This window comes from Malania oleifera, chromosome 4 (assembly GCF_029873635.1).
Source record: "Malania oleifera isolate guangnan ecotype guangnan chromosome 4, ASM2987363v1, whole genome shotgun sequence".
Taxonomy (NCBI): domain Eukaryota; kingdom Viridiplantae; phylum Streptophyta; class Magnoliopsida; order Santalales; family Ximeniaceae; genus Malania; species Malania oleifera.
The window spans coordinates 94466269-94490021 of record NC_080420.1 but is presented as its reverse complement, the minus strand read 5'-3'; the positions used below and the strand labels follow the sequence as shown (position 1 = coordinate 94490021).

Here is a 23753-nt window from a genome sequence, read left to right as displayed (position 1 = left end):
TACAGAAAATGTTGTATGCCATAGGGAAGGCTTCAACGAGGAACATGCCATTGCTATTAGTCCTTTGGTGGGGTGAGAGGTCAAAAGAGACCTGCTAAAACTCCTGGAGGGTATGGGCTTAAAGCTAGTGAGTTCCTGGGGAAGTGCAGTTAGACATTCTCCTGATTTAGTGTTATTACAGGAAACTAAACTAGAGAATGTAGATGGCAGTTGCTGAAGAGTATTTGAGAGTGTAGGTGTAAGGAGGGGAGTTTCTCTATTTTCAGGGGATGTCTAGGGGCATTCTTGTTGTTTGGGATACATGGTTCACTTCCAGAATTGACAGCCTTGTTGGGTTTTCTCCTTACGATTTTGTAGATAAAAAAAGGATGAACATCTGCTTTGGTCTTCCTAGACCCGTTATTCGGTCCTCTTTCTTTTGGGATGAGTTACATGCATTTTGGCTTTTACTCCCCTAGATGGATTGTAGGTTGTTATTTTAATATTGTTAGGTTTCCCAGGTAGAAAAAGGGGAAGGTTCATTTCGAGTATGCAGAATTTTGATATATTCATTAGAGGCTGTGATTTGGGGGACCTGTCCTTGGGTAATGCACTCTTTCTCTTGGTCTGTGGGTGGGGAGAGCGCTGTTGCTTGTTAGTTAGGCAAGTATTTGGTTTTTAGGGATTTGGAGGATGAGTTTTCTAATCTTCCTGAAATTGTTTTGTCTAGATCTCTGTTTGACCATTTTACCGTCTTGTTGGAATTTGTAAGGTGAACTAGTCCTTCCCCTTTTCAATTTGAGAATATGTGGCTTGGTCATGATTCTTTTCCTTTTTTGGTTGGAGATTCTTGGAGTGAGGACTTGGGGAGGGGTTGGGGAAGGGAGTGAAGGGTTAGGTTCATGAGGAAGCTTAAGTGTCTTAAAGAGGCTTTGAAGAACTGGAACAAGGAGATTTTTGGGGGATATGATATTAGGATCAAGAAGGATGTTATTTTAGGCGAAGTGAATTTTTTAGATAGGCAAGAGGAAGGTGTTAGAATTTTGGTGGGTGAGGAGGCTGAATGGGTCTTGTTTAAAATGAGTTGGAGAATTTGATTTTTAAGGAAGTGAGGAGTTTGGGGCAAAAGACTTAAATTTAAATGGGTGAAAGAGGCAATTGTAATTCAAAATTTTTTCACATGTTGGCTAATGGGAATACGAGGAAAGACGCGATTAGGGAATCGGATTGAAAATGAAATGACCGAGTTTTTCTTGAATCTTTGTCTGGAATATGATGCTTGTAGGCCTATGATTAAGGGCTTAGATTAGAATTCTATTTTTCCTTATAGGAGTCCTCTCTTTGGAATAGAGTCATTAAAAGTAAATTTGTATGCATACGAAAAATTTGGACACTAATTTAGGAATTAGATGTTCTTCGGAAAGCTCATGGAGGTGTATTTCTTAGGTTTACCCCCTCTTTTGTTCCTCACACTAAGTTTTTCGTAGGTAATGGTTCTCGAATTCGTTTTTTGGGAAGACTTTTGAGTGGATAATACTGCTTTATTATATTCTTTTCATCGTCTTTATCATTTAAGTTCAGGTCATAGTGAGATTATTTCCTTCTTTTGATTTCTGAAGGTCATTCATTTTCTTTGAACTTCCATTTCTATAGAACTCTTACGCTGCGTTTGGGAGCATGGATTTTGGGCCTTGAATTTGGACAAAAGTCAATACATTTTTGTATTACATATTTTCTAAATCCACTCAAATCCAAATCCAAGGCCTCTCCCAAACATTGGGTTAATTATAGAGAGCTAGAGGAGTTGCCTTGTTGATGTTATTGGGTTGTTGCCCTTCCTTTGGCGTGGATAGGCATTCTTGGTCTTTAGACTCTTTGGGGGTTATTCTTGCAAATCTTTTTGCGACTACTTGATTTATGCTAATATTTCCTTTCTGCTCCATAGAATTAGTTGGAAGTTCAAAGTTCCCTCAAAGATTAAGGCTTTTATTTAGTTGGCTGTTCTTAATAGAGTTAACACCATCAATCTGTTGCAGAGTAGGAGACCTTCAAAGGCACTTTCCCCTGGTATATGTTTTTCTTTGTCATGATATTTGTGAAACAGCGTCTCATTTGTTTTTGCACTGCTCGCTTGCTTGGAATATATGGAATAAGCCTTTTGGTCTGATGTGAGAAAATTGGGTGTTTGAAGTCGGTGGAAGATTTATTGGCCGCATCTTTTTCTGGTTTTGGTAAAAGAAAGGAAGCTCATGCTTTGTGGGTGTGTATTTTTGTGGTTTTGTGGGGTTTATGGATTGAAAGAAATGCTCGTATATTTATGGAAAAAAAGCTAAACGAATCTTGCTTTGGTGTGCTTCTCCTAGTTTTTAAGGGAGTGAGGTTTTTGGATATCGAACGGGATTGGTTGCCTTTGTTAATCTCATTGTTTGAGTTTTGTTTTGTTTTTATTTTCGCTTTTCTCTTTCTTTTTTTGTGGAGGATTTTTTGTTCTCCTTGTGCCTTCTTCTTTCTCTAATACAGTCATGTTCTTTTTCTATAAAAAAAAAGGGACCTTATTTCTAGAGATCATGTGAATTGGTTGGAAAGATCATTTGAGGCAGAGGAAGTGAAGGTAACTATGTTAAGAGAGTTAAAGCTCTGGGTCCGAATGGGTTCAATATGGCTTTTCTTAAAGATTTTTCAGATGTCGTTAGGGTGCATTTGTTAAGGTCTTTAATGAATTTATTGGAATGGAATCTTGAGCAAGAACATTAACTCCACTTTTATCACTTTGTTGCCCAAGAGAAATAGATATATTAAGACTGCTCATTCTATACTTATTAGTTTAGTAATTGTTGTATATAAGATCATTGCTAAAGTGCTAGTAGGGGTGGCAAAACGGGTTCATGGGTCGGGTTTGGGCGGGTTGAAAACGGGTTGGGTCGTAAACAGGTCGATATTAAATAGGTTACAAATATGTAAACCCTAACCCGCCCATTTAATAAACGGGCGGGTCACGAGTCACCCATTTTTAAAAATTATATATTTTAATTTTTGATTTTTTAAAAAAGTAATCTTATTTTATTTTTAAATCTTAAAAACAAAAAAACATAGAAAGCACAATTATACAAAAGAGAACAAATCACCTCTTCTGCTCTCCTCCATCTGACCTAGTCACCTAGACATGTCACATGGTTAGCTGGTCAATGGCCCCCTCATGTGAACGGTAAAATGTAAAAGGAAAAAAAAAAGCATATGGAGATTGGTGAAGTCTGAAGAGCCGAGAGAGGGTATGAGATTGACAGTGAAGCGCAGACTCGAGAGGGAGAAAGAGGGAGGTGGATGGGCAAGAGGTGAGAGGCGAGAGGTGTGCGGCGAGAGGCGAGAGGTGTGCGGCGAGAGGCGAGAGGTGTGCGGCGACCGGAGAGAGGCAACTGGCGAAAGGAGAGTAGCGGCGACCAGCGAGACCTGAGATGTGAGAGGATCTGCGGTGACGGCGTGCTGGTGTTGGGTTGCCGGAAGAGGAATTGAGGAGTGAGGAGATCGAAGAATCTTTAGTGCTGTGCTGGGCAGAGGGCCGGGTGTGTGCAAGAAATTAAGGTTCTTGTTAAATGTGTATATATAGATAAATGTCGGGGGACCCTACCCGAACCCGGGTTGACCCATTTATAAATAGGTTGAATTTCATAAACCTGAACCTGTTTTAACTAGGCGGGTCTGGACCCGTTTTGCCAAGTCTAAGTGCTTGCTAATAGGTCGATTTCGGTGTTAGATGAGAGTCCGGAGACAATTTCTAAGGCACAAAGTGCATTTGTGGGGGTGGGCAGATTGTGGTTGCTATTTTGGTTGCTAATGAGGTTGTGGATGAGGTTCGTCAGAGAGGTGACAAGGGCATTATTAATTAATTAATTAATTTGATAGTAGAGGCATTATTTTTAAGTTGTCTTATGAGTTACGATAGGGGTTAGTTGGAATTTTTCAGATAAGATTTTTGCTAGAAACGGGAAGGGATGGTGGTTTTGGATGAGAGGTTTCTTATTTAATGCTTTCTTTTTGGTTATTGTGAATGGAGAACCTACATTGTGGTTTAGAGCAATGGGGATTGTTAGACAAGGGGATCCGTTATCTTCTTTCTTGTATATTTTTTTTTTGGGGGGGGGGGGGGAATAAAAGAAGATATATTAAGAAAGAGAATGTGCAGTCAGAGCAAGGATACTAACTCCTCTAGAAGATAAAGAAAACCGAAAGCAAAGAACAAACAGGAAAAAATGTAAATAAAAAAAAAAAAAAAAAAACTGAAATTATCTAAGGAAGCCCCTCTTTAATCTCCTCCCATCATAGTTCACCGAACACTTCAAATTCTCTAATTCCCTTCTACTGTTCTTCGCCTTGGATTTACCACCATCAAGCCTAACTTCATTTCCTCCATGATCAAATGATGTGAGATCCAACCTATCCAGCAAATTCTGAGTTCGAATGCCTTTCTCAGCAGACTCTTGAATTGGATTAGGCAAACTTCCATTTTTACCTTCAGTTCCTCTTTAGAAGCATCATCCTCAAAAATATCAATTCCATCTAAGCCTTCTAGGGGAGGAGGCGGCATATAAGATAAATCCCTGAGACAATCATTAGAAGAGTCAGAAAAAATCCTTGCTGCTTCTGAATTTGACCCAAAAGTAAACCCTTATCGCATTCAAATTCACTACTACTTACATTATTGTCCTCTGAAACATCCCTCTATCTCTTACTATCCTTAATTGGATTAATCCTCTCAACCAGTGTTTTTAAAGGTGTTTTTGAGGTGCGCCTTGGAGTGTGTCTTGTGACATTTTGGGGCTAAAAAGCAATGAGGTGTAGTTCAAAAGGCAAAAGTCCTGAAATGTGTACGCTTTCTGGGCTGGGGCATATGCCTTAACCGCAAAAACGCGCTTTTTACGCCTCCATGAGGAAGGCCCATGCATTTTGAGATCAACCAGTAACTTCTTTTAATAATATAAAAAAAATGAAAGGAACTGCAGAATAGGCAGAATGTCCTTTCGTCTGTGCTTGTGTCAAAGAAGAATCAAACAATTGAAGAATCGTTCCTTCGACAAGTACTCAATCACTTCGACAAAGAGCTACCATCAATATTCTTTGGCAAGCTCCTCCAGCGATACAACTGTGCTGCCATCTCTCTCCAACTATTTGTCTTTTTGTCTCTCTTGTGCTCCTCTCTGATGGGACAATTGGATTGCCTTCGAGTTTACCTTGCTCTTGTCTCAAGTTTATCTCTTTCTCAGCTGAGTTTTGATGGAGGTAATCGACTGGAGAGAAAACTATGAGAAAGAGGCAAGACTCTTGTTTTTACTGGTGGGTGGAAAGCAACCTGAAGAAGGGCATGTGGCTATAGAAGACCATTTGGCAATGAAGATCAGTTTGGTTAATGAGAGCAACCTGTAGAAGTCTATGTGGCAAACTAAGACAGCTTGTTTTGATTTTTTTTTTCTAAATTATTTTTTAAAATTAAAATTCAGACGACCAAATTTACAATTTATTTTAATGAATTTCATATTATGTTTTGTATATATTTAATTTATTTTGTATTTTTAAAATAAAAAAATTGTCTCAAAAGGCTTATGCCTCAACGCCTCAAGGCTTATGCCTCGCCTCATTGGGGGTAAAATGCCTCGCCTTACGCCTTCTCCTTTTAATTCCACTATACTTATAACACCTTTAGAATCTCTCTTAAGAAATTCACCACCACACCCCCCAACCCCCCCCCGGCGGTTTTGTCACCAGATAAATCCCAATTATCTTCAAAATACGTCCCCCTTTCAAAACCCAACTGCACTTCCTTCCGGTGAGCATAAACCTTTCAACTCCTCAGATTATCCGAATTGACTCAGTTATCATCTGAATCCTGAACCAACAATAAAATCTTGATTTCCAACTCCATAGGAATTAAAATTCTTCGAAGAAGATCCCCCAAATTCAATCCCCAAATCCCACCTACTATCATTCTTCTCCATAATAGGAGACACCACTCTCCAGAAAATTAGTAGACTTTTTAGGAGGCTACCTATCCGATACTGCCTCTTTTTGTTTTTTGTTTTTTTGTTTTTTTCAGAGCAACTGCTTACTCTTGACCACCATAGGTCTTGTTAGAAGATGATTTATCACACGCGCCTTCCTTTTGTTCTGAGGAGAGATTAATTCCCACAGCCTCACAAGTTTTCATAGGAAGGCATTCTTTTTAACTGGAAACCTGACTAAGCATTTGGGCCTGCCCTTCCAATTGGCCCAACTGCGATTTACCATGTTAAAATTTCTCCTCTCTAATCTGACTTGATATAGAATCGAAATTCTGCTCATGAGCCTCCTTAACATGGTTGTTAAAATCGCGACTTGAATCGTACAATCGTACAACCTAGCTTTCATGGAAATCACCCTGACGATCCAGCTCCAATGGAAAGTCGCATTTCAGTAGAATCATTGCAGAATCGTACCTGAATCCGTGGAATAGTGGATTCGGAATGGTGAGTTGAATCGTAATGATTCTACAATTCTGCCTGGAATGGGTCTTTTCCTTCTTCGGGCTTGAATTGTAAGATCCAGTATGTGTTTTTGCTGTAAGATAGGGTCCAAAGTTTTTACATTAAGCCCAAAATCTTGAATCTAGGGCAAAATAGCTCCCAGCAGCTCTGTTCGACAGCTTCGGTGTTCGATTCTTCGATCAGCAGCAAGGCAGCAACCATCCTCCTCTACTCTAGTTGACTACCCCTGTAAGGCTGTAACTGTCCTGTTCGTGTTCGATGTGCAGTTCGGCACTCGCCTGCGGCTCTGTTCAACAGCTGAGGTGTTCGACACTTCAATCAGCAGCAAAGCAACAACCAGCGAACCCTTTGAACACTCTTGTCTCTCTCTGACTCTCCTCTACTCTAGTCGAATACTCCTGTAAGGCTTCAATGTGCAGTTCAGCACTCGACAGTCGAGTCTTCTGTTGGCATTAATTTCTGATTGTTTTTTGGTGGTCAACTCCTTTCGTCAGTCCTCTTCCCTCTATTGAACACCTCAGCAGCCATCAGAGTCAGCACTCTTCTCTCTTATCAACTCCTTTATTCCTCTTCTTTTTGCAGCTGTGCTCATTAAGCATATAGTCTTAAGAATTGTCAATAAATTCCATATACATTTATTTTAAATATTTTTTTAATTAAGCTTATTAATTGACTTATTAATTAAGCTTATTAATTGACTTATTAAAAGGCTTATTAATTGACTTATTAATTAAGATTATAGTATTATGAATTGTCATAAAATTCCATATACATTTATTTTAATTATTTTTTTTACACTGAAAAGTAGAATCTTACGATTCTCGACCCGATTCTGCAATCCGATCCTGCAGACCCCTCCAACGATCCTACGTAGAATCCCGATTCTGACTATCTTGCTCCTCAACAAACAGGCCCATTAGAAATTTTAAAAGGTCTTTACTGCTTTCAAACAGCCAACCCTTGTCTAAATTAATTGTCAAAGACCAAGGCCTAGCCCACCCCACCTTCATCATCCCATCGTTCATGCAGAACCCTAGCCACCTCTAGACTTGCCTCCTCTGTGAGGGACATTGGTTAATCGTGCAGAACTTTCTGCAGGGTTTCCTCTTGCATCATCCCCTCACACCGAACATGCACCACCTCCAGCACATCCTCAGGGATTGAGTGAACTTCATTATTAGGAACTGAGCATGCACCAACCTTAGGAATCAAAGGAACTCTATCGGCATCAACTTTTCCTGATACTATTTGACTCCAGGATTGATTCTTTTTTGGATAACAAAAGATGAATTCATTATTAGAATAAGAATATACAGCTAGGAGAATAAGACATCTCCTTAACAAAGTCTGGAAAATCCAGATAAAATACATTAAGAAATAACCTAAAGACTAAAAAACAAGAGAGAGAAAAACCAGCACAAACTAACACTCCAACACATAACGCCAATCACGCTAAGTATCAGAAAAGCTCACCCCCGTAAGACTCCAAGATCGATTCTCATTCCTCCTTTTACTATCAATTCCATCAATGCCTGACAAATAAGAGCTCACCAAAACATCGGGCTGTTTCCATCGTCTTTGGATCATTTAGGTACAAAGATAGAATATCTTTTGCCTTCCATCTGTGCTTTAATCCCTGGAATTTCCCTTCTCTCATCACATGAATCACCATCCAATAATAAACAAAACTCACCCGAGATTTACGAACATCCTTGCTTAGATTTCCAGAAAGAAATGGGAATCCCTATGAGAACCATTTTGCTGCAGCTGAAGAAAACTGAACGCACAAATTGTGCTGCTGATTCTTCTCTAGAACGAGAAAAGCTCCAACCTTCCCTACTTTATCCAATCTTTGATTGAAGGATTTCCCTTTGATCTGATTGAACAAATCCCCATCATCAATAACTAACAGCATCTTGATCAAAAGCACTGAGGAGAGTGAATCAAGGTCCTTACCATGTGAGAGTGAGAGAGAGTCTCTAGAACGAGAAAAGCTCCAGCCTTCCCTACTTTATCCAATCTTTGATTGAAGGATTTCCCTTCGATCTGAATTGAACAAATCCCCGTCATAAATAACTAACAGCATCTTGATCAAAAGCACTGAGGAGAGTGAATCAAGGTCCTTACCGCGCGAGAGAGAGAGAGTTGTGGCTAGGAAGCATGAAGAGCCTTCGAGAGTGTTGAATAATTGGGTAAAATGGAAAACCTAACATCAATGATAGGTCTCTCCATTTATTTATAACATATGTCAAGTAGAATGCAAATGGCCATAATACCCTTAGTAACTCACACTTACTAACATAACTCTTAACACATACTGATAATGCTAAATGACTAAATAACCATTAACACTCCCCCTCAAGTCGGAGCATATATATCATATGCTCCTAACTTGTTACAAACGAATTTCACATGAGCACCTCCCAAGGCTTTAGTGAACAAATCAACAAGCTGAAAATGAGACTTCACATGAATGGTTGTAATGAGCTTCTGTAAAGTTTCTCCTGAACAAAGTGCAATCAACTTCAATGTGCTTTGTCCACTCATGGAAGACCGGGTTGGAGGCAATATAAATAGCATCTTGATTATCACACATCAATGTGGAAAACCTAGTTTTTCCAACATATTCTTCCACTAAAAAAGTTCATGTAGTATGCACCATAGCCCTATACTTTGACTCAACACTTGATCTGGCTACCATAGTTTGTTTCATACTCTTCCAAGAAACCAAATTACCACCAACAAAGATACAGTATCTAGTTGTGGATCTTTGGCTGGAAGGCGACTTGGCCTAATTTGCATCTGTATATCCCTAGATATGAGTGTGTCCTCAATCCTAATGTAAGAGACCTCTCCTTGGTGCATCTTTGAGATATCTCAAAATGCGAATTACTGCATCTCAGTGACTTGTTCTCGAAGAATCGAGAAACTAACTCACAACACTTGTTGCGAAAGACTTGCATGGTTGAGTGATTTTGAGATAATTCAACTTTCTAACAAGTCACCAGCTTCGTCTTGGGTTAGGCAATAAATCACCCATATCTGGCACTAACTTACTATTAGGACCCATGGGCGTATCAAAATGTTTGGATCCCAATAGCCAATCTCATCTAAAAGATCAAGGGCATATCTCCTTTGTGTCAAGATTGTTCTTGTATGAGATCTCGATATCCAAGAAGTGCTTCAATGGTCCCTTGTCTTGGCCTGAGACTTACTTTTTTAGGTCTTGGATGCCTTGATCATCGTCTCTAGTGATCACAATGTCATCCACATACATAATAAGCAAAATCCTAGGATGAAGTATGATCTCATCTAAAAGATCAAGGACATATCTCCTTTGTGTCAAGATTGTTCTCGTACGAGATCTCGATATCCAAGAAGTGCTTCAATGGTCCCTAGTCTTGGTCTAAGACTTACTTTTTTAGGTCTTGGATGCCTTGATCACAATGTCATCCACATACATAATAAGCAAAATCCTAGGATGAAGTATGATGATAAAATACAGAGTGATCTACTGCATACTGTTGGAGGCCAAACTCAAGTACTACAATAAATCGACCAAACCATGCTTTATGAGACCGCTTTAATTTATGTAATGATTTCTTAATCCGACACATGAGTTTGACTCCCCTTGAGCAACAAACCTAGGTGGTTGCTCCATGTAGACCTCTTCTTGAAGATCACCATGTAGGAAAGCATTCTTCACATCTAATTGATGTAGAGGCCAATGACAAATAGTGGCTAAGGAGATGAACAAACGTATTGAGGCAAGATTAGCAACTAGAGAGAATGTGTCTGAATAATCCGAGGTGGACCATCAAACAAGCCACAAAACCATCAGGAATGACTTTCACATTGTCCACCTTGTGACAACCAATTACAAACTTATCAGAAGGAAGAGGTACCAAATCCCATATATCATTATCATTTAGCGCATGCATCTCTTCAACCATTGCAGTCCCCCACCTAGAATGGGATAGGGCTTTAGAAATAGATTTTGGAAGAACAACATAAGATAAAGTACTAACAAAACAATAGTATGAGGGTGACAAGAAATTATAAGAAACAAAATTAGAGATTAGAAGTTGGGTACACGCGCGTTTACCTTTTCGAACAACAATAAGAGGATCAACCACTTGGTGAAAAGGATCATCTGACAAGGGAAATGGAGGTGTAGAAGTGGAAGTTAAAGGAGGCTCACGTCCCTTGAGTCGCAGTGTGTACACTAGTAGATTGGAATCATCCAAGCGACTAGAAAGACTAGATGGAGGAAATAATTTAGGATTGGGAAGGCTCGGTAGAGGAAGGGACCTATCAAGGTCAACGGAACTCAAGGAATCAGAATGGTACAGTGTAAACTCAATGACATCAACATAGACAAAGAATCGATGTAAAGTGGGGCTATAACATCGAAATCCTTTTTGAGCATAGGAATAATCTAGAAAAATACATTTGATAGCACGACGATCCAATTTATCCCTTCCTAGATTTAATTGATGAACGAAGGACACAATTAAATATATGAGGAAGGGAGAACAAAGAAGCCCTAGGGAAAATAATTGAATATGGGATTTTACCACCAAGGACAGAAGATGACATTTTATTGATGAGAGAGGAAGTGGTGAGCACAACATCACTCAAAAAAAATTGGGAGCATTCATTTGATATGGGGTTCAAGTGACTTCAAGAATATATCTGTTTTCCCCCTCCGGAACTCCATTTTTTTGTGGAGTTTGGGCACAAGGTATTGATGGATCATGCCAGAGTTAGTCATAAGGTAGTGAACTGAGTACTAAAGTACTCCTTAGCATTAATCACTATGAAGCATTCAGATTGGCATCTCACATTGAATTCTTTTTTGAGAATAGAAGGTACAAAAGATATTAAAGAACTTAAAACTGTCTTTCCTTAAATACAACCAAGTCATTTTGGATTAGTCATTGACAAATGTAGCAAAGCATCAAGACCCAACTTTGATGTGGCACAACTAGGACCCCAAACATTGGAATGGATTAACATAAAAGGGCTAATGCTCTTTTATTGACTTGGGAGGCAAAAAGGGAACACGATGATGCTTTCCTAATTGAAAAGAGTTTCAATTAAGGTTAGACATAGAACTAGAAGTAGGAACTAGATATTTTAACTTGTCCAATGGTGGGTGACAAAGGAGACAATGGATTTGATGTGGTTTGACAATGACACCATAGGAAATAGGAGAAGAGAGCAACTCAAAGTAGTAAAGTCCACCGGTCTCACGTCTTGTGGTAATTGTCTTCCTCGTCGGCAGATCCTGATTATAAACAGAATCATGAAAAAAGGTTACAGAGCAATTTAGTGACATTGTAATTTCACTAACAAACATGATGAGATTAAAGGGGGATTTAGGAATGTACAAAACTGAAGGAAGAGAGAGATGGAGGGAGTAAGATTTACTTGTTCCTTATTCCCTTAACTGCAGTAATGGACCCATTAGAAAGGGTAACTTGATGTAGATTTTTAGAATACTGGAGTGAAGAAAAGAAGTTGGTGACACCTGTCATATGGTCTGTAGCAGCAGAGTTAATAACCAAAGGACCAGTGGGAGAGATACAAGATGACATATAAACAGTATGATTACCTTTCTGAGAAAAAAATGCAATGTGATGAGATGCTTGTTGGAACACCTGATACTCCAGGAACCTTGAATACCCATCCTCTAAGACAGTTATAGTATGCTGTTCACTCGAACAAGTAATTGACGAGGGATACACACTTTTGCGAGTTGGGAACTCCATCCCGACAAACAAACCACCTCGATAGAGCTGCAGATAAAAAAATACACTTGTGGACAACATGTTTTTTGAATTCAGCAACTCCATCCCAACACACAACCTTTGACAACCGATGCAGACCACAAGCATGCAATGTATGAATAAAAAAACACAGCAAATACCACTGGTTCTAACCATTGACAAACAGCTTCAGGAAGCATCAAACAGCCATTCCTGGGGTGCCACACTTGAGCAATTAAAAAAGGTGAGATCTTTGGACAAAAAACATCACGAAAAGCTTCACTAATATGTTTATAGAGGTATTCAAGCTCTGCTGGATGAATTCAGGCCAAAAACATGCCTAAAATTGGCATCATGTGCCAGCACGTGTGATTGGCCCTGCCAGCATTTGACCTGTGGGTGAGGATGTGTAAGGCACTGTTTGGAGATGGGGTTTCAATGGGGGGCAGATCGGCAGTGTCTGTGGGTGTATGGCATTGTTTTTGCTAAATCTATAGTAGATTTTATCTTCCTAAGCTGGCAGTGTTGCCCAGGAAATTTCCGGTGACTGGTCTGACTTCCAGCAGCTGCTAGCTGTTTTTTAGGGCTAGTGTTGTTGGAAATTATTCTATGATGGTAGACATGCAGCGGATTTAGGGTTTTGGGCTTTGGTTTTGATGGTGGTTGTGACAAATTGACAATTAGGGTTTAGGTCTCAAAATCATGGTCTAATACCGTGTTGAATAATTGGGTAAAATGGAAGAGCTAACATCAATGATTGGTCTCTCCCTCTATTTGTAATATATGTCAAGCACAACACCAATGACCATAATACCCTTACTAACTCGCACTTACTAACATAACTCTAACCCATACTAATAATGCTAAATGACCAAATAACCATTAACCAAGACTTCCTCCTTTCCCATCTTTAGGAGATTTTAACAGCAGCCAAGCTCGAAGATGTACGAAGGATGTGAAGCAGTGAGCCTCAGAGAGAGAGAGAGAGAGAGAGAGAGGGAGGGGGAGAGAGAGAGAGGGAGGGGGGGGGAGGGGAGGCGGAGGGGGAGCTGAATATCCAAAATTTCTGTTGTGTAAATGATTCATGTGTTGAGTAGAATGGCAGCGCTGGTGGTTGTTAAGGGTTTAGTAGTAGGGCTGAAAGTGGGTAGAGGGTAATCAAGCTTGAAGTAGAGGGTGGTAGCAAAATCAAGTTGCATAAATGCTTAGTGTGAGTTAATTCTATTCTAACTTCTGTGCAATAGTGCAAAGGTTCAAGGGATTGGAACTTAGCCGATAGAAGTGCTACTTATGTGGTCCTATAAGTTATAACTACAGATCAACTACTTTGGGTGTGCATAGTTATAAAAAAAAAAGAGAAAAAAAAGAAAGAAACAAGAAGTCTTTTTTCTTTTTGATAAAAAAATCTTTAGAAGTGGAACTTGAAGTCTATCAAAGTGCTACTATATGGTCCTATAGCTACGGATCAACAACTTTGGGTATGCATAATTATCAAAAAGAGGAAAAAAAAGAAAGGAGAGAGGGAGGGGGGGGGATAGATTGTCAATTGAATCCTACATTATATCAGTAGCATGATATTCTTCATTTTGGTGGGAAAAAGTGCATTGTATGGCTCCCAAGAGGGGCACGGTCTACCCGGTTTTGGTAGAAACAATGTTGCCAATGAAATGCTACGGGTCACTAAAGGAAGCAGCGTTGCTTCTTGGAAGTTCATCTCCCAAGTTGCTTGTCTTTTCTTTCTTCTCACACATTTCAACGTGGGTAATGGCAACAAGGTTTTGTTTTGGGAGGATGCTTGGGTGGGCGAGAGTTTATTGGAGCTAATGGTGCCTCGTTTGTTTAAGCTTTCTTCCTTTTGCAATGCACCTATGACCTCTTTCTTCTTTTTTTTTTTTATTTTGGGGGTTTTTTGGGGTTTTTTTTTGGGGGGGGGGGGTCTCATGGGATTTCCGTTTTTTAAGGAATCTCAATGAAAAAGGGAGGTTTACGAGCTCTCCATTTTGCTTACTGCATTGGATCATTTTGGGGGATGAGAGGGTATTGGTGGATGATCCATCAGATCTCTTTTCTTCCAAATCCTTTTTTCTTAGTTTATTCCTTGGAGACTAATATTTGGAAGCAAATATCCCCTTTAAAATTTTGTGTCTCAATAGGGGTAATGCGCATGTATCATGAGACCCTGTAAGTATCTCAGACCTGATGCCTGTCCATGTCCTGCGAGTCCAAGAAATTAATGCTCATCTTTTACTTCTTTGTTGGTTGGAAGACTATCTTTGGAACACTCTTTTCTCTTGCTCAGGTGAAGCTTGGGTGGTGCCTAGGACTGTGGGGTATTTCTTACTTGTGAGATTTTGGGGTTTTGCGGAAAGCAGGAATGGAAGAGCTTTTAAGATGCTGTGCAGTTTTTGCAATCCTGTGGACTTTGTTTTGAGAGGAAGGCCAGAGCCTTCAAGGGTCACTCTAGATTCCTTAGATTATTATGGGATAAAGTGGTGTTTTTGGTATCTATAGGCTCTTTCTTTCAGTTTTTTCTGGGGGGTTGTCTGTGTCCTACCTTAAAGTTTAAAGAGACTGGAGAACAGCCCTAGATTAGTTTGTTTGCACTGTTGGCACTTTTTATGTTTAGTTGTGAGTGTCATCTTGTGCTTCTTGCCTTGTATTTGCGTTCATGTGTCTAACCTTAAAAAAGACTGGAGGGCAGCTCTAGCTTTGTGTTGTTGGTACTTTTTATGTTTAGTTGTGGATGTCATCTTGTGCTGCTTTCCTTGTATTTGTGTTCATGTGTCTGACCTTCAAAGAGACTGGAGGGCAGCTCTAACTTTGTTTGTGTTGTTGGCACTTTTTATGTTTAGTTGTGGATGTCATCTCGTGCTCCTTGCCTTGTACTTGCATTCATGTGGTGTTAACAAAATCATTTCCTATCTAAAATGAAAAAAATGAAATGCTGTCATAGTGGCTGAGCTTAAACTGAGCTAAGCTTGCATATGCTTGTTCAAGATTGTTTGTTGAAGTATCAAGTCAGTTCAGCCTGAGCTGAGCTTTACTATGCTTCTGGTTATTGGTTAAAATCTTAATAAAACTATAAGGGTTGAGCTGAGCGTGAATCAAGCTTGAATGTACTTATTCAAGCTTGTTGATTAAAGTATTAACTGAGTTCAAGCCGAACCAGCTTGCAACCGAGCTTTGGTTAAATTTAATTTAAAGATAAATTTATTAGATAAATTTATGAAATGAACTTACAAACATGGAGTGTTGTGGTGATGCTACCATGTCTATGTCTTCCATTTTGCCAGCGATAGCAATTTCTAAAGGTGAATGAGTTTGCAACTTGTCTCTTTACTTCTGATATTTGAAGTATTGAGTTGGGGTTAGTTTTATTAATGAGAAATTTAGGGTCTGGAGGGTGATAAATGAAGGCCTAAATAGAATCTGGTTAAATGGGTGTAAATTGACATCTTTAGCACTCCTCTTATTTGGGCCTTTAAATGAATCCACAGCTTAATCTGAGCATATAAACAAGTCCAAACAGCCTACAAATGGATAGTTCACAAGCTTAAATGAGTTGAGCTCAACCTTATGGGGTTTGGCTTGTTTAATAAATGAACCTAAAAAAATAACCTTGGGATTTTCACATTTGTGCAGATGAACAAGCCAGAGCCCTTACTGACCTAAGCTACCAAGCTGCTCACAAATGGCTAGGGTAGTTTGCGGCCCTAGATTTATGTTACATTCAGCAAGTATGGTCTTTATCTGTTTTGTAATGTTACAGCAAACGGTAAAAGTTTTTATTACAAAACCTATGTATATTGTGATATGTACAGGTTTGTTTTGTATCTAAATTTACTGATTTTTACTTTGTTATTAAAACTTATTAATTGACACATTTCTAAGTAGAATTATCTATTCCTGTTCGAAAATTCATATGCAGTTGTCAGAATGTTGTCCTTTCAAAGCATGCTTAAGTTTTGGTTTTGGGGTATACATTCTTCTAATTCTAAATTTTGGGGAAAATTCAGTTTTTGTTTTTTATTTTATTTTCTAATTTTTTTTCTTTTCCCTCACCTTTACAGGTTATATTAGCACAGCCATTAGTGATGGTCCTGGATGTTTGATGTTGCGGTGTCCTGATCCATCCTGTGCTGCTGCTGTTGATCAGGATATGATAAACGTCTTGGCTTCTGATGAAGATAGGGAGAAATATTCTCGTTATTTTCTTCGATCCTATGTTGAAGATAACCGGAAGGTAGCTTATCTATTAAAAAATGGATAATAGGAATGTAGTAGCATATTTGAAGCTTTGGTATTTCTTCTTTGACTCGTTAAAAGAAAATGCATTTGCTTCACATTTGTGCCCAATCACCTTCTGGTAGTTATTTTAAATTATTTAATTCTATGGTGGGTTTTAGAAAAAAAGGGTGTATGTTGTAGGTATACCAATGTCATTAAGGATATGTACGATGGAGTAATGACTAGTGTAAGGACTATAGATGGAGAAACTAGAGAATTTTCAATTACCATAGGTGTACATGAAGGATCTGCTTTGAGTCCTTATATTTTTGCTTTAGTGATGTACCAATTGACTAAGAGTATTCAAAAGGAGGTTCCATGGTGTATGTTGTTTGCAGATGATATTGTATTAATTGACGAAATTAGGGACGGAGTAGAGGCTGAGTTAGAATTATGGAGAGAAGCTTTGGAATCTAGAGGCTTTAGGATAAGTAGAAATAAAACAGAATATATGAAATGTAATTTTAGTAATGATAGGAGGAATATTGGAGACAAAGTTAAACTTGATGATGAAGAAATAAATAGCACTTGTAGATTTCAATACCTTGGATTTATTATGCAAGCTGAAGGAGAAATTGAAGATGATGTAATGCTTAGAGTTAAAGTAGGTTGGGAAAAATGGAGAAGTGCTTCAAGTGTGCTATGTGATCGTAGAATACCCTTAAAATTGAAAGGGAAGTTTTATAGGACAGCTATAAGACCAGCTATGCTATATGGATCGGAATGTTGGGCGATGAAGAAACATAATATCCAAAAAGTAAAAGTTGCCGAGATGATAATGCTTAGATGGATGAGTGGTATAACATTGAAAGATAAATTAAGGAATGAACATATTCGTGGTAAGTTAGGTGTAGCTCCTATAGAAAGATAAGATAAGGGAGGGACGACTCAGATGATATGGACACTTGCAACGTAGGCCACATAGTGCACCTGTGAGGAAGAGTGACTTAGTTATTGTGGGGGGCAGGGGTAGACCTAAAATAACTTGGGAGGAGATAGTGAGTAAGGATTTAATATCCTTGATCTATCAAAAGAAATGATCTATGATCGCATAAATTGGTGGAAAATGATTCATATAGCCGATGTCACGCCCCAAACCTGAAAATGGGACTCGGAGGTGAGAATGTAACCTAACCTGTCCCTGTATCATACAAATCACCACAGATACAGTACAAAGGATGAGGGTCCGACCCCGTGGGGTTCCTAGGCACCATAAACACATCCAAATACAATCATATACGCAGCGAAAAAATGTCATCTATATACATATGCAGTAGCATACCAGAGTCTATACAAGAGTAGACACAATGCTCTATCAAAAATGTACAAACGGGTGCCCAACACATCCCAAAATGGCAACCCACCAAAATTAAAGTCCTAGCACTTACCTAGCGCTAAACGCGGTACACCGGCCACTACGCTCCCTACACCAAGACGCTAGTTCCGGTTACCTGAAGGATCTGTAAAAATGTACGTACAGCAGGGGTGAGACACCTCTCAGTAAGGAAGAACACAGGTTATATCAGTGTGTGGCATTTGAGTGTTATCATGATACAACATACACGCAATTAAATGCATTCCAGTACTAATTTACACAGTGCATACACGCACACATACGGCGGCCATTTATATGCAACCCCGTCACAATACATACACATGATTAGTAATCCTCAGTGTCGTCACACTCTTCGGCCCGAAGCCAGCCCGCGACATATGGCATTGGCCCGTAGCCAACCCGCGAACACGGCGCCACCGGCACATGGCTAGTCCTCGACTCCCATGGCATCTTATCGGCGCTAAACTGGTGGATCCACACCCTTCGGCTTGATCTGCCAGAATAGGCTCACCCTCTCGGATATAGAGCCGGACACTCTTGCCCATATGGCAGGCGATAACACGCCCTCGGATATAGTGCCAGACACTCTCAGTACCTGGGACAATTTCGGAACCACGTTCCTACTAGCATTTCAACATATCACGCACACATGCATGCTCATATAACCAAACAAACCACACTCATTTGGTAATCTAAATCGTGGTTTTCCAAACAAATACAGTTTAAACAAAGTCAAGGCATGGCCAGCCCAATATCACAGTATGAATCACACATATACTCGGTTTTCAACAAAACCCGGGATTCAGCCCGTCGTCCCCTTTTTCCCAAAACTGTAATAATAAAAAACCCATAGTTTTCCCCGTTAGATCCCCCCAAATGAGTAGCCGAAACACACACAGGATCGTGGACCACAGTTCCACCGAGTCCGATTTCAAAAATAACCAATATAAACATAGTTCCCCTTACCTTAACCCCGTAAGCAAATCCCAAACTCCAAGGTCCCTAAACAGCGAATCAAGTTCCAAAACTTACAAATTACAGTACAAAATATGTTCACAAGACAATTACCTACAAATTTACCGGATCAGAATTGAAAACCGAGCCTTACCTTGATTTTACGCCGAAACCCGAAAATCTCCGAAACGAGATTCTGATCCGTAGAAGTTGTAGAGAATCCTTCCACGATCCTCGTGGTAGCTTCCGTTTTCCGATTCCATCAACGATCGGCGAAGAATTCTAGAGAGAAGGAGTAGGGAGAGGTTTAGAGAGAGAGAGAGAGAGATATTTGAGAATTCTTAATGAGGAAGCAAAGGAAATTTCCTTTTATAGCCCTTTGACCCGGCAATTTCCAATTTTGCCCCTCTCTTAATATTTAAACCCATTTTTCATATTTCGGGTTCTTACAGCCGACCCCACTTAGTGGGACTAAGGCTTGGTTTTGTTGTTGTTGCTGGATCCCAAAAGGCCGTGGGGGAGTTTTTTTTCCCATTTGTTGGGGGTGCAACTAACACCTCACGCTTTCCCTTTTTTTACACCCCTGCAACCCACGCCACCACCACCCCATCCCCCCGGCGCGCATGCACTTGCGGGGCTTGTGTCCATTGTTTAAGGCATCTAGTTGGAGGGATTGGAGGTAGTGGTGCTTTTGGTTGTCGTCTGCAATTGAGAAATAGTATTTCAGATTTTTAAATGATGTATAACCCGTGAATTGGTATTTAAAATTTTCATTTTGTTTTAGGATAGCTTGGTTCTGTTTAGAGAAGAATGCTTAATTGTTCATGGGGCATTTGCAAAAATTTCTAAGAAATTGTACCTTAGATGTTTCAATGTTGTGTAATATTTGTAATTGGATGATCCTTTGATATTGTCACATTATAGCTTTGGTTTTGGAATGCTGTGCTTCCAGACTTGCAATATCTTCATAATCCAAAATGAGAAATTTCAAAGGTTAAGTGGCACTTGCTCATCAAATGGGTGCGTGCTTGGAAAAAGGCATCAAGCATATTTATATTAGGGGAATATATAAAAAAGAAGTGGGTCTGGTTTCTTGCTCCCCAATGCTTTAAAAAATCGCAGCATCCAAGACGGGTTGGTGATGGGTGGTTCCCACCACTCATGCATGCACCCATTCAGTCTATAAGCAGCTATCGCTTGCTTGCCCTAAAAAAAGCCTATAAAAAATATTTTTCTTCAGATTTCTGTTTATAACTATTTATTTTTTGTTTCCTTACACTAAAATTGTCATTGCATAGGCATTGTCTCGATTAATTTTCTGATGAAAGTTTGACAACGGAAGAACATTTGTGCTGTGTTTGGGACCATAGAGTTTGAATTGTGGATTTGAATAGTGTGAAATTCAACAAAATAGAATACAATTTTGTACCACATTTTGCTAAAATCCACACAATTCCAAATCTAAAGGTCCAACTCCATGTTCCCGAACACAATGTTAGGGTTTTTTCACAAGTTGCTCTCCAATCCAATATTTTGTGTGTTTTTGTATATTAATTTAAATTCGTGTGTTTGTGTGTGTGTGTATTAATATAAATTTGGATTATTCTGCAGACCAAATGGTGCCCTGCTCCAGGGTGTGACTATGCTGTGGATTTTATTGTTGGTAGTGGAAGCTTTGATGTTACATGCCACTGTTCGTACAATTTTTGTTGGAATGTGAGTTATTCTTAAAATGCAGGCTTCCTTAAAATTTTTTATGCTTCTTTTCTGTGTCTTTCTTAAATATTTTTAGCATTCTAGTACATGAATTTTAGCTTGCAGTGTACCGAGGAAGCACACCGTCCAGTTGATTGTGGTACTGTGGCCAAGTGGATTTTGAAGAATAGTGCTGAGTCTGAAAACATGAACTGGTATGGTATAATTTTGTAGCATGTGAACTTATTTTCAGTTATATTATCTATTATATAATAGGCGATGGTAAGAATTTTTAAGGAAGTCATTCATGGGTTTGGATGCTGTACCTAATATCTCAAATGTTTTACAAAATAACTGATGTTTGCTGGAAGTGCTAGGTCATGATTTGATTTGGAAGTTCAAAATTTTTGTATCTATTATATTAATTTTGTATCTATGTGAGATTCCCAGTACTTCATTTTATCACTATCTGATGTTCTAACATCAATGTGCAAAAAAATGTGAAAACATGATTTAATTTGCAAAGAATTTGGTTGGGATTTAGTTTTTTTTTTTTTTTTTTTTTGGGGGGGGGGGGGGGCCACTGTGCATGTGTCAATTGAAACTGCATGGTAAGTTATAGTAGGTGTTCATACAAAGTCATAGTTCAAAATCTGATCAAAAGATATATATAGAGATGAATTTTATATGATCCATTTGAAAAGGTTTACATTCTGTCTTTGACTTATAAATCTAGCATGTTAGTTAATTAGTTTATCTGAACTGCCATGGAGTCCAAGGATTATTAACCCTCTCAATGTGGTATGGGAGGTTCCTGCAGCTAAGAGAGGCACAAGAATCTAGAAAGTGGAGTTATGCGTGATGGTTCCTCCCTTTTTACCTCTCCCTCGTTCTTCTGTTCTTGTTCTCATCTTCGCGCTCGCTTTGATGGCTATGATGTCAAGGATTGATGAAGGAGAACAGTTTCCTCTGTTCAGTACAGTTCTTAAGGCTTTTGCTCTGCGTATGGAGCTGGTAGGAGAAGGATTGGAATTGGAATTGATGGGTTAGGGTTTCTCTCTTGATCCTGAGATGGATTTGCTACTGTTATTCAGCGGTTTTTCTGAGATTGAATAATTTCAAGGAATTTTGGCAGATTCTGGTATTGGGTAGTGGTTATATCTAACCGATGAGGGAAGTGTCTTGGTCAGGGATTGAGTTCAAATGGGAAAAGATGGCAACATTTTGTGGAAGCTCTGAAGTTTTGTGTGGGTAATGGGCTCAAATTCATCTACTCAACATTAGTGGAGGCTCTTTGGTGGTGAAGCATAATAATTTAAACTGCAAGAAAGTGGTGAATGGGGCATTCAAGGTGGGAGCACAGAGGCATGGTTGAAAATGCAGCAAATGTGGAGATTTGGTGATGTTTTCTGAATGTGAGGCAATTGCAGAGGGGTGGCTTGTTTTCAGGGCTTGGGGGCAATGGGGAGGAAGAAACATATGGTATGTCGGCAGATTGGGCTGGTCAGGCACTATTAATATAGTGTTGAACCTGCGCCATTTTTAAGCAGGCTGAACCTGTTACTTGTAACTGTACTGAGGCTTATTTTCTCACTCCTTCAGCTCAACAGATTACTTTCAAAACTGGCCAGACCCAAGGTTCAATCTGACAGGTTTTAAATCAACAAAGAGGCCCAATTTCTGAGAAGTTCAGTAATATTCAGGGCAAGCCCAATGATAATGTCTTAAAATGTTGGGCCAGGAGACAAAAATATGGGAATAAGCTGAGTTTTAGGCAATCTGAGGAGTGATTCAGCTCATCAGCGATTTGCTTTCAATGAAGATGATGGAATTTTGTAGCAACATCTACTCTGTCGTCTTCTTTGCCTAGGGTTCTTCTTGATTGATTAGGTAACCTCAGGTAAAGGGGGCAGTTCCTATTTATAATCACTCAGTCTTTGATGGTAATTGGAGAGATCAATGAAATTATGGTCAGCATGATTGAAGAAAAGTTAACAGTGGTACCCAGCAGAGGCTATGCAAGGTAGGGCTGCAGCTTATGATGAGCATGTTGGAGCAAGGTGGTTCAATCTGGGTTGGAATGCATCAGGTTTTTGAGCAAAAGACCCTTGAGAGAGTTGTGCGCAAAAATGCAGTTAAAGGGAAGAGTGGTGGGAAGGGTAAAGCTGGTTTGTTTCTTTAGTGTGGCTGTTGTCCTGTTTACGTCTCTCTCGATGGGGTAAATCCTGCATATGCGGTTTTTTGGGATCCTGTAGTTGAGAGGGTGGGTAGGAGGTTGGAGGGGTGGAAGGGGGTCGTATTTACACTCATTAGTGCTTCCCTTCCTAACATGGCCATTTATTTCTTGTCCTTTTTTTGAGTTCCCAGGAGTGTAGCAGGGATTCTAGGAAGGCTTATGAGAGCTTTTACTTGGTCCTGTATTGGGGCAAATAGGAGAAGCCACCTTGTTTGTTCAGATGTGGTTAGAAGACCTAAAGTCGGAAGGGGGAGCAGGGGCTTGTCAATGTGGTATCTAAAATCATCCCTTTAATTGGAAAATGGTTGTGGAGGTTAATTCCATTTGGCTCAAGGTGAATAGAGGTAAGTATGGATTTAATTGAAATGGGTGGGATACTAGAGGAAGTGGTAATGTTTATTAAGAGCTCTTTCATTATAAGTCCTTGGAAATTTGTTTCCAATGTTGCTTATATTTCTTTCCTTTTACTTGGTTCAGATTGGATAATGGTAGTAAGTTAGGTTTTGGGAAGATATTTGGGTGGGAGAGGTTTTGTTGGAAGTGTTGGTGCATCTTCTTTTTAGGCTCTGTTCAGTTACAAGGCACCAATCAATTCTTTGTTTTCTTCTGTGGGGGCTCGCTCTTGGGCCTTCCTAAAGACATTTCTTTAGAATCTCAATATAAAAGGGAGGTCAATGAGCTTACTACTTCCCTAAGTTTTAAAACTATTTTGTTCCCCTTAACAAGAGTGATATGATAGTATGGGTGTGGGATTATTCTGGTTCTTATTCTAAGTCTTTTTCCCCCCTTCTTCTCCTAGTCACTTTCCTTTGAACCATATAATTTGGAATACTAAGGCTCCTTTTAAGATTCTGACTTTTATATGGACTCTTGACTCCTAACAGGATTGATATGCATGATTGTTACTATTTAGAAGACCCTATAAGGCACTCAGTCTAGACATTTGTATGATGTGCTGAGTCTAATGAGACAAATGCACACAT

General features: G+C 39.4%; 1 protein-coding gene across 2 annotated transcripts in view; it reads left to right on the top strand.

Annotated features, from left to right (window-relative positions):
• Positions 1-23753, top strand: part of LOC131154262 (probable E3 ubiquitin-protein ligase ARI8) — a 73033-nt gene that overhangs the window by 23897 nt on the left and 25383 nt on the right. The window contains exons 5-7 of one of the 2 annotated variants that reach the window (XM_058106925.1): positions 16333-16505; positions 20451-20555; positions 20640-20749. In XM_058106925.1, coding sequence (XP_057962908.1) covers positions 16333-16505; positions 20451-20555; positions 20640-20749 — 388 coding nt within the window. The remainder of the gene's footprint in view (positions 1-16332; positions 16506-20450; positions 20556-20639; positions 20750-23753) is intronic. The other variant, XM_058106926.1, reaches the window with a different exon arrangement.